Raw genomic sequence first — 14,359 nt, 5'->3', positions numbered from 1 at the left:
AATACAGAGAAAAGTGCAAGAATGCTAAAAACTGCGTAAAACCAGCTAAACAAAAATCATGGGAGGACTTTGGCAAAAATATAGAAAATAAATATCAAGAAGGTGGCAAAATATTCTGGAGGTTGTTGAAGAAGCTTAGGAATGGAGGAAAGAGTGCTGTAAAAGGAGTTAGAGATGATAAAGGTGACATGAAAACGGGAGAAAAAGATATCCTTGAAGTATGGAGTAATTACTTTGAAAAACTGCTAAATGAAACAAGCAGTGATGACAGCACAGAGGTAAAAAAACACTGACCAGGCATGCAGTCAGGATTACATATCCATACTTGAAGTAGAAAAAGCCATCAAAGGCTTGAAATGTGGAAAGGCAGCAGGAGTAGATGATATTCGACCAGAAATGCTGAAGTATGGTGGTATAAAAGTCTTACAGAGGCTGCACTGCATAGTTCAGAAAGCCTGGACAGAGGGACGAATTCCCGATGATTGGAGTAGAGCTCTCATAGTACCCATATATAAAAAGGGAAATAAAATTGAATGTGAGAATTACAGAGGTATTTCCCTACTGAGTGTTCCCTGGCAAGATCTATGCAAGTATACTTGAGAAACGGTTGAGAAGAATTGTGGAAGAAAAGCTTGGTGAAGAACAAGCTGGATTCAGGCCAAATAGAGGCTGTCAGGATCAGATCTTCACTTTATGACAAATAGTCGAGAAAGCATGGGAATATAACAAAGATCTCTATTTAAGTTTTGTCGATTTGGAAAAGGCATATGACAAGGTGCCAAGAGAGAAGCTATTCAATACGCTGCAGTTATATGGTGTCAATGGGGCATTATATCAAGCAATACTTAGTCTTTATTTGAGTTGTAAGTCAGCAGTTAGAATTGAAGGAAGTACAGGAAGATGGTTTAATGTTAAATCTGGTGTGAGACAAGGATGTACATTATCCCCTCTGTTATTCATTATCTATATGGATCACATTATGAAGGAAACTGGTATTAGAGATAGAAATTGGAGATGTTAATGTCAGCTCTTTGCTTTATGCGGATGATGTTATATTTCTAAATAAATCCGCTACAAGTCTGCAAGATTCTCTGACTAAATTGAATAGCTGTTGTAATAGATATGGTATGAAGGTCAGCAATAAAAAGACAAAGACAATGAAAATAGGCAGAATCATTGAAAATGTCAAGTGTGTTGTGAATGGAGAACCTGTGGAACAAGTAAAACATTTCAGCTACTTAGGCACGATTTTTAGTGAAGATGGTAAATTAAATATAGAAATAGACAACAGAATCACTAAAGCTGGTATGGTGGGAAGTCAATTGAATAAATTCATATGGAATAAGAGAGAAATTAGTCGGAACACTAAATTAGCTGTATACAAGACAGTGTTCAAACTAGTTTTAACGTATGGATCTGAGAGCTGGGTCAGAAGTAAAACACTTGACCAAAGACTAGAGACCACAGATATGAGAGTCCTGAGAAAGATTATATGCATGAACAGATGGCATCAATGGCAATATCATATTAAAGACGAGGATATTAGGAAAGAACTTGACATTGTCAGCATCCAGGAATGCGTTAGCAGAGCTAATCTCAGGTGGTATGGTCATTTAAACAGAATGGGCGAGGAAAGATTAGCAAAACAAGTGTTCTCTGCCAGGTTGGCAGCAAAATGACCCAGAGAAAGACCAAGATATAGGTGGATTGATACGGTACAAAGTGCCTTAGACAATAGAATATAAGATCTGATAATGTTGGAGTCTTGATAAGTAACAGACTGATTTGGAGGAAAATTGTAGATAGGATTAATGATGTAATTTTTTTCATGTAGTAAGTTATAAAAAGTCGTTTGAACAGTTTTAGTTTTTTTCTTATAGGCATAAATTCTACAATAAGAGCAAAATGACTCTCCAGACCTCGGCAAACAAGCATTCTTCGATTAACATCTGGACCCGTATCCATTACTTGCTGCTTAAGCGATTCTAAACTGCAAAATATTCCATCCAGTTCTTTGACTGTTATTTCCTTTGGAACCACATCTTCACATTACATTTGTTCATTGTCTTCATATGTGCGTTGTTCAGTTTCAAGATTTGTCACTGAAATCTTTTGAATTTGAATCCAATAATTCTTTAAACATCTGCATCAACACTATCAAAACCAAGGTCATCACCAATTGCAACGATTTCTTTGACCACGTTGTTCACAGGATTTTGAAGACAACCTAAGTCATTAGTGCATTCTGGCAGAAGGTTTTTCCAAACAGCTTTCATGCAACTAGAAGACACTTGCTCCCACGAGTCACGAATGTTCTCAATTGTGTGTTTAACATTAAATTTTTTTCCAGAATTTGTGGAGCGTAATAGCATTTTCTCCCTTTGTTGTTTCTACTACCTTTGAGAATGTCTTTTTTTAAGAAAATTGGCTTTGAAAGTTTCAATGATGCCCATGTCCATGGGTTGTAGCATTGATGTCGTATTTGGTGGGAAAAATAAAACTTTCACATTCTCACACAGATTCATTAAGAAAATTTGGATGATCACGAGGCTAGAATCCTCATGGCGCGAGCATGATATTGCGTGATAAATTTAAAGGCGTGTTAATCAAAACTCTTGCCGCGTATATTATTATTATTATTATTATTATTATTACGGGCAACTCCAGGGAGTTATTAGACTCATCGAGGGAGGCCCCAAATCATTTTCATCACAACTATTCGACATTCATACAGTATCTATCATACCTCGCCTTAAACTCATTCACTGTAACAGCATCCACCACAGACTCAGGGAGCACATTCCACTCATTCACTACTCTAAAAGTAAAGAACCCAGCTCTAACACCTTTACTAACCACACTTTTGCCCAGTTTCCATGGATGTCCCCTAATCCTCCCACAACCAGCCCTGTTCTCAAAAATATCTTCTGAATTAATTTTATAGAAACCCTTCAGTAATTTGAATGTCTCAATCATATCTCCCCTCCTCCGCCTATCAACCAATTTTTGCAACCCACAAATCTTCAACCTGTTCTCATACGGTTCATTCCACAGACCTGCTATCATCTTGGTCACTCGTCTCTGGATCCTCTCCACCTCCTCCCCATCAAGAAGAAACCTAGGTGACCAAATCTGAGCACAGTAGTCGAGATGAGGTCTTATCAAGGCTCGATACAGAGGAACAATAACCTGCTTGTCTCTGCTTGTCAACGTATTCTTCAGCAACCAAGTGATTTGATGAGCTGATTTGGCCACTTTTGCAATGTGTCCCCTAAATTTCAATTCCTTATCCACCAACACTCCTAAATCTCGTGCCTCATCAATTTCCTGGAGCACAGTTCCACCAATGCAGTAAACTGCCTCCAATCTTTTCACCCCAAAATGCATAACCTTACATTTTGCCACATTAAATTGACAACCATTCTCCCTAGCCCAGACCTCCAATCTATCCAAATCATCCTGCAAAATTTTGACGTCATCTGCATTCACTATTGCCCTACCCAACTTCGCATCATCCGCAAACAAATGAACTGTTCCTCTCAGATCCTTTCCTATATCATTTATGAACAAATTAAACAGCAGTGGTCCAAGAACAGATCCTTGTGGTACACCACTAGTCACAGGCCGTCTTGTGGACTCTACTCCTGAGTAAACCACTCTCTGATATCTCTCCGTCAACCACCCTCTTATCCATCTCACCAACCCTATGTCCATTCCCATATGCTGCAATTTACTGATTAGAATTCCATGTGGTATCCTGTCAAAGGCCTTAGCAAGGTCCAGCAGAATCACTGTAAACCCATTACCCTTATCCAGTTCAGCCGTCACTGTGTTATAATACGTGAGCTGAGGCATGACCAAGTTACTGAGGCATGACCTACCCTTCACAAAACCATGCTGTCCCCGATACAGTATCCCATTTTCTTCTATCCAATCTTGTATTTTCCTCTTGACTATTTTCTCTAAGACCTTGATAATGATTCCTGTTATGCTGATTGGCCGGTAATTTTCAACAGCAGCCTTGGAACCACCTTTGTGCAGTGGAACTATTTTCCCCTCTTTCCACCCCCTTGGGACTGACCCAGTCCTGAGGCTCAAATTAAACAAAAAGGTCAAGGGCACTGACAATTCTTTGGCCGCTTCACGTACGACACGAGCTGGTATACCATCCAATCCCACAGATGTATTGACATTGAGGTTCTGTAATAGACTAGTTACCTCTACCTCGTTCATCACAATTCCAGTATAAGCTGTTGGTTCTTCCATTTCCGCAAAGTCACCACCTGGATGATATACTCTTGCAAAGTGCTCGCTCAGTAATTCCACAACATCGACTGATTCAGTTACCTCCCTACCCTCAGCATTTTTTAAGATCATTCTACCATGAGCATTTTTCCTTTTACTTGCAACATATTGAAAAAACTGTTTGGGATTCTCTTTAGCCTGCATGGCCAATTTCCTTTCGTAATCTGCTTTTGCTTTTCTTACCACCCTTGTTACCATCCTGGCCTGAGCTTTATACTGTTCATGCACCTGATGGTCACCCTTCTCCTTAAATTCCCTCCACAATTGTTTCTTTTTTTGCAGCTCAAGCTTAATAGTGTTATTCATCCATTTAACCCCTACCTGATTTATTATTCGGACTCTTGGTATACAGTCAACCATTGCCTCCTGCAAACAGTTCTTAACCACCTCCCATGCACTATCAACATCCAGCCCTTGCAGTTTTACATGCCATGGCATTGAGCCAAGCACACACCTAAGCTTGTCATACTTACCAGCCCGTTAATTCCACATGTACCCTGTCTTAATTGTAAATTCGACTCCTTTAGCCACCTCCCAAGTCATGACCTTATGGTCACTCTCACCAATTGGTGGCAACATGGTCATGTTCGTTACAGCTACATTCTCAGTTGCAATTACTAGGTCCAGCACTCTCTGCCCCCTGGTATTTTCCAATACATGTAAGATATCAAGGGATTGCCGCAATTAATTTCTCCGCGTTAAGCAAGGAATACCTGTACTTCGAAAAATTGCTAAATGAAACAAGCAGTGATAGCTCAGTGGTAAAAAACACTCAACAGGCATACAGTCAGGAATACATATCCATACTTGAAGTAGAAAAAGCCATCAAAGGCTTGAAATGTGGAAAGGCAGCAGGAGATATTATTAGATGATATTCAACCAGAAATGCTGAAGCATGGTGGTATAAAAGTCTTACAGTGGCTGCACTGCATAGTTCAGAAAGCCTGGACAGAGGAACAAATTCCCGATGATTGCAGTAGAGCTCTCATAGTACCCATATATATAAAAGGGAAATAAAACTGAATGTGAGAATTACAGAGGTATTTCCCTACTGAGTGTTCCTGGTAAGATATATGCAAGTATACTTGAGAAACGGTTGAGAAGAATTGTGGAAGAAAACCTTGGTGAGAAACAAGCTGGATTCGGGTCAAATAGATGCTGTCAGGATCATATCTTCACTTTACAACAGATAGTTGAGAAATCATGGGAATATAACATGGGAAGATCTATTTTTAAGTTTTGTAGATCAGGAAAAGGCATATGACAAGGTTCCAAGAGAGAAGCCATTCAGTTCGCTACAGTAATATGGTGTCAATGGGGCATCATATCGAGCAATACTTAGTCTTTATTTGAGTTGTAAGTCAGCAGTTAGAATTGAAGGAAGTACAGGAAGATGGTTTAATGTTAAATCTGGTGTGAGACAAGGATGTACATTATCTATATGGATCACATTATGAAGGAAAGTGGTATTAAACATGATATCAAAATTGGAGAAGTTAATGTCAGCTCTTTGGGTTATGTGGACGATGTTATACTTCTAAATAAATCCGCTACAAGGCTGCAAGATTCCCTGCTGACTAAATTGATTAACTATTGTAATAGATATGGTATGAAGGTCAGCAATAAAAAGACAAAGACAATGAAAATAGGCAGAATCATTGAAAATGTCAACTGCGTTGTGAATGGAGAACCTGTGAAATAAGTAAAACATATCAGCTGCTTAGGCACGATTTTTAGTGAAGATGGTAAATTAAATATGGATATAGACAACAGAATCAACAAAGCTGGTATGGTAGGAAGTCAATTGAATAAATTCATATGGAATAAGAGAGAAATTAGTCGGAACGCTAAATTAGCTGTATACAAGACAGTGTTCAAACCAGTTTTAACTTATGGATCTGAGAGCTGGGTCAGAAGTAAAACACTTGACCAAAGATTAGAGACCGCAGATATGAGATTCCTCAGAAAGATTAGAGGCATGAACAGGTGGCATCAATGGCAATATCATATTAAAAATGAGGATATTAGGAAAGAACTTGACATTGTCAGCATCCAGGAATGCGTTAGCAGAGCTAATCTCAGGTGGTATGGTCACTTAAATAGAATGGGCGAGGAAAGATTAGCAAAACAAGTGTTCTCTGCCAGGTTGGCAGGAAAACGACCCAGAGAAAGACCAAGATATAGGTTGATTGAAACGATACAAAGTGCCTTAGGCGATAGAAATATAATAAAATTAGTTTAATCCTTTATCCAAGTGTGAGCAAACAAAGTTTGCACCTGAAAGTATCTTCAGGACTGGGGTAAGGTGGTACAACACCAGGGCAACTCGTTGCAAAGGTGGAGCAAGCCACCTTACCCCAATCCTGAAGATACTTTCAGGTGCGAGCAAATACTTTCAGGTGCGAGCAACTTTATCCAAGTGTGAGCAAACAAAGTTTGCTCACACTTGGATAAAGGATTAAACTAATTTTATTATACTCTAACCAAGTGAAAAATAAACTTTCGATAGAAATATAAGAACTGATAATGTTGGAGTCTTGACAAATAACAGACTGATTTGGAGGAAAATTGTAGATAGGAAGTTAGTAATGATGTAATTTTTTCATGTACTACTGTCATATCCTGTACACCCCTTGAGGGTATTAGGAAAGAACTTGACATTGTCCGCATCTATAAATACGTTAGCACAGCTAATCTCAGGTAACCTAAAAACCTAACCTATGGTAACCTAAATAGAATGGGCGAGGAAAAATTAGTAAAACAAGTGTTTTCTGCCAGGTTGGCAGGAAAACGACCCAGAGGAAGACCAACATATAGTTGGATTGATACTGTACAAGGTGCCTTAGATGATAGAAATATCATCATCAAATTCCTGTCATGTACCCTCAAGAAGTGTACAGGATATGATAGTATTACATGAAAAATTTACATCATTACTAACTTCCTATCTGCAATTTTCCTCCGGATCAGTCTGTTACTTGTCAAGACTCCAATATTATATTGTATTATATCTTATATTTCTGTCCTGTAAGGCACTTTGTAACGTATCAATCCACCTATCTTGGTCTTCCTCTGGGTCGTTTTCCTGCAACCTGGCAGAGAACACTTGTTTTGCTAATCTTTCCTCGCCCATTCTGTTTAAATGACCATACCACCTGAGATTAGCTCTGGTAACGCATTCCTGGATGCTGACAATGTCAAGTTCTTTCCTAATATTGTCGTTTGTAATATGATATTGCCATTGATGCCATCTGTTCACACCTCTAATCTTTCTCAGGATTCTCATATCTGCGGTCTCTAGTCTTTGGTCAAGTGTTTTACTTCTGACCCATCTTTCAGATCCATAAGTTAAAACTGGTTTGAATACTGTCTTGTATACAGCTAATTTAGTGTTCCGACTAATTTCTCTCTTATTCCAAAAGAATTTATTCAATTGACTTCCTACAATACCAGCTTTGTTGATTCTGTTGTCTCTTTCCATATTTAATTTACCATCTTCACTAAAAATTGTGCCTAAATAGGTGAAATGTTTTACTTGTTCCACAGGTTCTCCGTTCTCAACGCAGTTGACATTTTCAACGATTCTGCCTATTTTCATTGTCTTTTTATTGTTGACCTTCATGCCATATCTATTACAACAGTTATTCAATTTAGTCAGGGAATCTTGCAGACTTGTTGCGGATTTATTGATAAGTATAACATCGTCCGCATAAAGCAAAGAGCTGACATTAACATCTCCAATTTTGATATCATGTCTAATACCAATTTTCTTCATATTATGATCCATATAGATAATGAATAACAGAGGGGATAATGTACATCCTTGTCTCACACCAGATTTAACATTAAAATATCTTCCTGTACTTCTTTCAATTCTAACTGCTGACTTACAACTCAAATAAAGACTAAGTATTGCTTGATATGAGGCCCCATTGACACCATATAACTGTAGAGTATTGAATAGCTTCTCTCTTGGCACCTTGTCATATGCCTTTTCCAGATCTACAAAACTTAAAAATAGATCTTTGTTATATTCCCATGATTTCTCAACTATTTGTCGTAAAGTGAAGATCTGATCCTGACAACCTCTATTTGGCCTGAATTCGGCTTGTTCTTCACCAAGCTTTTCTTCCACAATTCTTATCAACCATTTCTCCAGTATACTTGTATATATCTTACCAGGAATACTCAGTAGGGAAATACCTCTGTAATTCTCGCATTCAGTTTTATTTCCCTTTTTATATATGGGTACTATGAGAGCTCTACTGCAGTCATCAGGAATTTGTTCCTCTGTCCAGGTTTTCTGAACTATGCAGTGCAGCCACTGTAAGACTTTTATTCCACTATGCTTCAGCATTTCTGGTTGAATAGCATCTAATAATATCTCCTGCTGCCTTTCCAATTTCAAGCCTTTGATGGCTTTTTTTACTTCAAGTATGGATATGTATTCCTGACTGTATGCCTGTTGAGTGTTTTTTACCACTGTGCTATGCTATTACTGTTTCATTTTCATTTTTTTCATTTAGCAATTTCTCGAAATAATTACTCCATTCTTCAAGGATATCTTTTTCTCCAGTTTTCATGTCACCTTTATCATCTCTAACTCCTTTTACAGCACTCTTTCCTCCATTTCTAAGCTTCTTTAACAACCTCCAGAATATTTTGCCACCTGAATGGAAATTAACTATTATTTAGATATTAGTCAAGTGTAGGTGAATAACTAATTTAATTACTCACGAAACCGACGATGAAGCCGATGAAACCAACTAGTTTTTGTCGGCTTTCGTGACAATTCTATTTCAATAACAAAATAGTAGTGCACATGAAACAATACGAGTGTCGCGGATACATGATTTACTTCACGTGGCATATTCTAGTAATTGGACCACATTTTTTTTAATAAGCTACATAAAAGACAGTGAATTAATAAAAGAACCCAACAAGTTTTGTAAGTTGTTTTACTTACATCTTCAGGTAACTTAAAGTTTAAAACACAAAGAAAAGAGAAATTATTAGTAATAGTTCATACTATACAGTTATAGCCATCTGACTATTCATAAAATTAAAAATAGAGTGCAGATTCAAAGCAGTGCTGTGTTACTTGTTGAGATGCATTTTGTAGTTTGCACTGAAGTTCATTTCTTGTGTGTTTATTGATCTAATTAAAGTCTTCCATATATCTGGTAGGATTAAATCTTGGTTCCTGTTGAGGTTATTTGTGGAATGGGTGACTGTAGCAGCTTCTTTGAAGATTCTGGAACGGTAGTTTTCTTCGGTATATATGGCATAAGACTTTTATTCCATTTGATAATGTGGTTGGTTGTAGAGAAGTGGGAAGAAAGGCCAGAAACATTTTGCCTGTTGTTTCTAACATAGCTGATGTGTTCCTTTTGTCTCACTTCGAAGCTTCTAGACGTCTGACTAATATAACTTAGACCACAGGAACAAGGGATGTTATAAACTCCTGCATGTTTGTAGAAAGGATTGAAATCTTTTGGTGATCTTAGAAATTTCTGGATGGTTTCAACTGGCTTAAAGGTCACTCTAATATTGTGTGGTTTTAGGAGGTGAGCTAGTTTTTTGGACATAGGCACTTGCCTTTTTTTATAAGTTCTCAGTAACACAGTAACCGAGAACGAAGTGATGAAGCTATTGTTCTCCTAAAAGTCCTGATGGTGCCCTCTATCGGGCTAAGTAGGTGTTCTTGGCCGTTGGGCTGAAGGTCTGCTGATGTAACCCTCCCAAATTTGGGACAGTCTCATACAACCAAATTTGTTGAGGTTTGGAGAGTTTCTTAGGGCTAAGCTGATTCCATAAATAGTCTTTCGAATTTGTATTTGCTACGGTGTATTACTGTAGATTTCTTCCACCGTATTCTGTGGATTGTATCCAGAGCATGGTCTGCAAGACCAGAATGGCTGTACTTGTGAAAACAGATGTAGTCCTCGTGTTCCGAAATTCTGATATTCGCTGTCCTGCCTGTTTGGCAAAGTAAGACAGTTTTCAGCTGCAAGGGACCTGGTATCCACCAGGTAGGTCTAGGGGAAGTTGTTGGTCTTTAGTGGAGCTGATAAGGGATGCCAATTTTCTGTATGGTCTGTAACAGGAGGTCAAGTCATGTTTTTTTAAGATTCTGGTAATTTTTTCCGAGGTGCCTCGGATGTAGGGAATGGTGATGAATTTAGAGTAATCCTTGTTGTGGAGGGGTGGGGAGATTTGTAGGTTTCAATATTTTTTTTGGGGGGGGGGTAGCCATTGGCTGAGAAAGTGTTGAGGATGTGATTTAGTTCCGTGTTTAGGGCCATGTCGTTAGAATAGAACAGATTAGTTTAGCCTCGTTGTATAGTGTTTTCACCACTCCATATTGTTGTGGGGGGGGGTAGATTGTTGGTGAATGTACCTGCCTGTATGGGTGGGTTTTCTATAAACTGAGAAACCCAAGGTTCCATCAGGCTGGCGGGTGACTAGTGTGTCTAGGAAAGGGAGGTTGTTGTTTTCCTCTTTTTCCAGGATGAACTTGATTCTGGGGTGTTGGTTGTTTAAGTGTGTTAAGGAGAGGAGTGTATCAGAGCCATGTGGCCAAATAGCAAACACATCATCAACGTAGCAAAGCCATATGGTTGGTTTTTGTGGGGCAGAGGCTAAGACTTTTTCTTCAAAAGGTCTCCATAAAGAAACTGGCCAAGGGTGGGGAGAGTGGTGAACCCATGGCTGTCCCCTCTATTTGTTTGTAGAATTTTCCCTGCCAAACGAAATAGCCTGAGTTCATTGTGAACTGAAATAGGGCTGAGATATCGGAAGAAAATTTATCTTGGATTAGCTCTAAAGTTTCCTTGAGTGGGACATTTGTGAATAAGGAGGAGACGTCAAAGCTGACCATTATGTCAGTATGTTGGAGTGTAAGGTTTCTATGCTGGCTTTGAAGTGGGCTGAGTTTTTTTTATGTGTGATGGTGTGTTGCCAGTATAACGTGTGAGCTCTTTGGCCAAATGTTTAGCTAATTTGTATGTGGGGGAATCAATGCCATGCACTATGGGACGTAATGGCACATTTTCTTTATGTTACATCAGCAGACCTTCAGCTCAACGGCCAAGAACACCTACTTAGCCCGCTAGAGGGCACCATCAGGACAAGAGAACAATAGCTTCATCACTTCATTCTCAGTTACTATGTTGTAGTGCTTACTTGCAGGGACTTTTTTTATAAGTTCCTTTTGAAGATGGCAACATGACGTTGCCGAAATATCGAAAATATTTATTAAAGTGTAATTTAATTTATATTCGCATCTACATTGTCAATTCCATAAGTGATTTGTTAATGCATAACCAACGTATAAGCCTGTCTACGAGAAAATAAAGTAGACTGAAAAAATTACCAAAGAAGAAGTATTACAAAGAGTTGAAGAAGAAAGGTATTTACTAAAGACCATAAGACAAAGAAAACATAACTGGATAGGACTGGATGTATCAAGAGGAGACAGCCTACTGAAAAGAATGATAAAAGGGAAAATTGAAAGAAAGCGACCAAGAGGAAGAAGACGACTAATGATGCCTGATGATATAATGGGCACAAGAGGCTATCAAGAAATGAAGGAGGAAGCAAGAGACAGAGGAAATTGGGGGAAGAGAATTTGCTGAGATATACCACTGGACCTGTCAAGAGACAGAACACTAATGATGATAATGAGATAAGGTTTAGAGTAAATTGATCCATTACAAAGTAGGAACAATAAGGAAAAGTAATGAAATCAACAGAATAAATGACAGTCTGATTTTTATAACTTTATTGATTTTAAGGTAATTTTAAGCTTACTTGTCTTTGAGAAGACATGATGCATTTCTTAAAAAAAAAAGTGCACACAATTAATGGATATAACTTATGAATTATTCTAGCTATACAATAGCTTTCACTCAGTATAACATGTAGGTAGATAAGAAAAGTAAAGGATATATATATATATATATATATTCTATAATATTGAATGACTTGAATCGAGGTTAAAATAAAAACTATTTGCACAACTAATTTCGTCTAAGACTAGACTTCTTCAGGTGCACAACCGATAAATGCCATCAAAACTGTAAAGGAAATTGTATTTTAAAAAACAAAACTAAGAGACATATCAAACAAACTGTAGAGATTACAGTTTTAAAAAGAACAAACTTTGGCTGTCTTTTTGAAACTGTAAGCTGTAATTTCTTCAATTTGTTTGATATGTCTCTTAGTTTTGTTTTTTAAAATACTGTTTCCTTTCCAGTTTTGATGGTATTTATCAGTTGTGCACCTGAAGACGTTCTAGTTTTAGACGAAACTAGTCATGCAAATAAAGTTTTTATTTTAACCTCGGTTCAAGTCATTCAATATTATAGAATATGTTATCAAACTGAGTAAATCTTCAAATGAACATATATGTATATATAAATGGTGACAAGCTCACATAAAGGTCAAAGCCTTTATGTGAGCTTGTCACATAAAGGCTTTTACATTCAGGAGAAATTCAGGAGCCATTACATTCAGGAGAAATCCCTCCACATAGCCTATAAATAATATGGAGAAGCAACTGAGGCTTCTGCCCCTGTGTCCAGTCCTAACCTTCCCATTATATCCCATTATGAAATATCTACCTGCATGTTGAATGGATGATGGGCTTAGCTATCCAAATTATACATAATACATGTATATTATGATGGTATAGTATAGTATAATCAAATGCAGCCATCTCTCTCACTATAGCAAATGCCATTACATTGACTCACTTACTGTAACAAACTGCTGAAAAGTCAACAGTGTTGTACTAAAGGAAATTCACTCTAACAAATTGTAGTGAATTTCCTTTATTGAATTTCTTATTTTCTATAATAAATAATTTCTGTAATTTTCCTAGGAGTGTGCTGCAGTGAGAGTCTGCTATATTATCAATTGTAACATAGGATGTTTGTACAAGGACTACTGCTAGTATCATTAGGGAACCAAGTGAATAGTGAAAAGCTCGTTTAAATAGCCAAAATTAAATAATAATTCAATAGCAGTAAACAAAGCAGTATAATCACTTTTAAAGAAAATAGATTTCTTATAGTTCCTAGTTTCTTGCAGTAGTAGTCTTTATTTCTCTTTCTCTCATCTTCAAGACAGTTTGGGTCCCACATTGATAAGAGCCTTCCACTTTTCTTTGTCCAAAGCAAGCTCCTTCATATGCCAACAGCTTTGAAAGTTCAATGCAGTTCTAAGGACTGGTCTTCCCCTGGGTCTTGTACCTTCCATAGTGCCTTCAAATATCAGGCAAGGAAGTCTGTCAGTCTGTCTGGTTCCATTCGCACAATGTGGCCAAACCAATGGAATTACTGCTTTTTAACTATATTAAGAATTGTTGAGTTAGGGATGTTCAAAACTTGCAGCAATTGTGCATTTGTTTTATGTTCTGTTCAATTAATTCTATTGAATTTCCTGAAGAAAGGAAAGTCAATAGTTTCCTTTCTGCTTTTTTTTTTAGATCCAAGTTTCTGCCCTGTAGAGAGCTGTTGGTAGTATTATATTTTCATATAATTTTATTTTTAGAGTTGTGAGAATTTTTTGTTTTTCTCAAATTTTATTCAGTTTATTGATCATTGACCATGCTGTGGAGAGTCTGTGTTTTATTGTTGCTATGTCATTTAAATCTGAAGTTAAATATGCTCCTAACTAATTAAAACCGTTAACTTGTTCTATGGTTTCCTTTATACAGGAAAAAATATTTTCCTGTATCTATATGTGAAATTTTACTATGTTTATGTTCATTAGTTTTTGTAAATAATGCTATATTATTTATAGTATTCATTATATATAAAAACACTGCAGTTTTTGTTGATAACATGTTTTGCATATTTTGCTTTTAGACCTTGCCAGATCAGCATCATTGCTATTTCCTCAATGCAGATAATGATCTTCAGGGTGTTCTAGTTTCAGCAATTCCATTCACACACCCCACTCATGTACCTCAGATTCTAGTGTTTTTAAGGCAGCAAATGCTTTTCAACACTGTCATTGGTAGCTGTGTACGACCAGGTAGCAAGCAAGG

The 14,359-nt window shown here is 37.4% G+C and overlaps 1 protein-coding gene across 1 annotated transcript in view; it reads left to right on the top strand.

The window, feature by feature from the left end:
• The window catches only part of LOC150100021 (uncharacterized), a 266,152-nt gene that overhangs the window by 216,909 nt on the left and 34,884 nt on the right, over positions 1 to 14,359 (top strand). Inside the window, exon 14 of the mRNA XM_090403196.1 lies at positions 14,178 to 14,358. Coding sequence (XP_090259322.1) covers positions 14,178 to 14,358 — 181 coding nt within the window. The remainder of the gene's footprint in view (positions 1 to 14,177; position 14,359) is intronic.

The sequence above is a fragment of the Typopeltis vanoorti genome, chromosome 13 (genome assembly GCF_054136105.1).
Source record: "Typopeltis vanoorti isolate ZY-2024b chromosome 13, IOZ_Tvanoo_1.0, whole genome shotgun sequence".
NCBI classification, from domain to species: Eukaryota; Metazoa; Arthropoda; class Arachnida; order Uropygi; family Thelyphonidae; genus Typopeltis; species Typopeltis vanoorti.
This window is presented reverse-complemented; position numbering and strand designations above follow the sequence as displayed.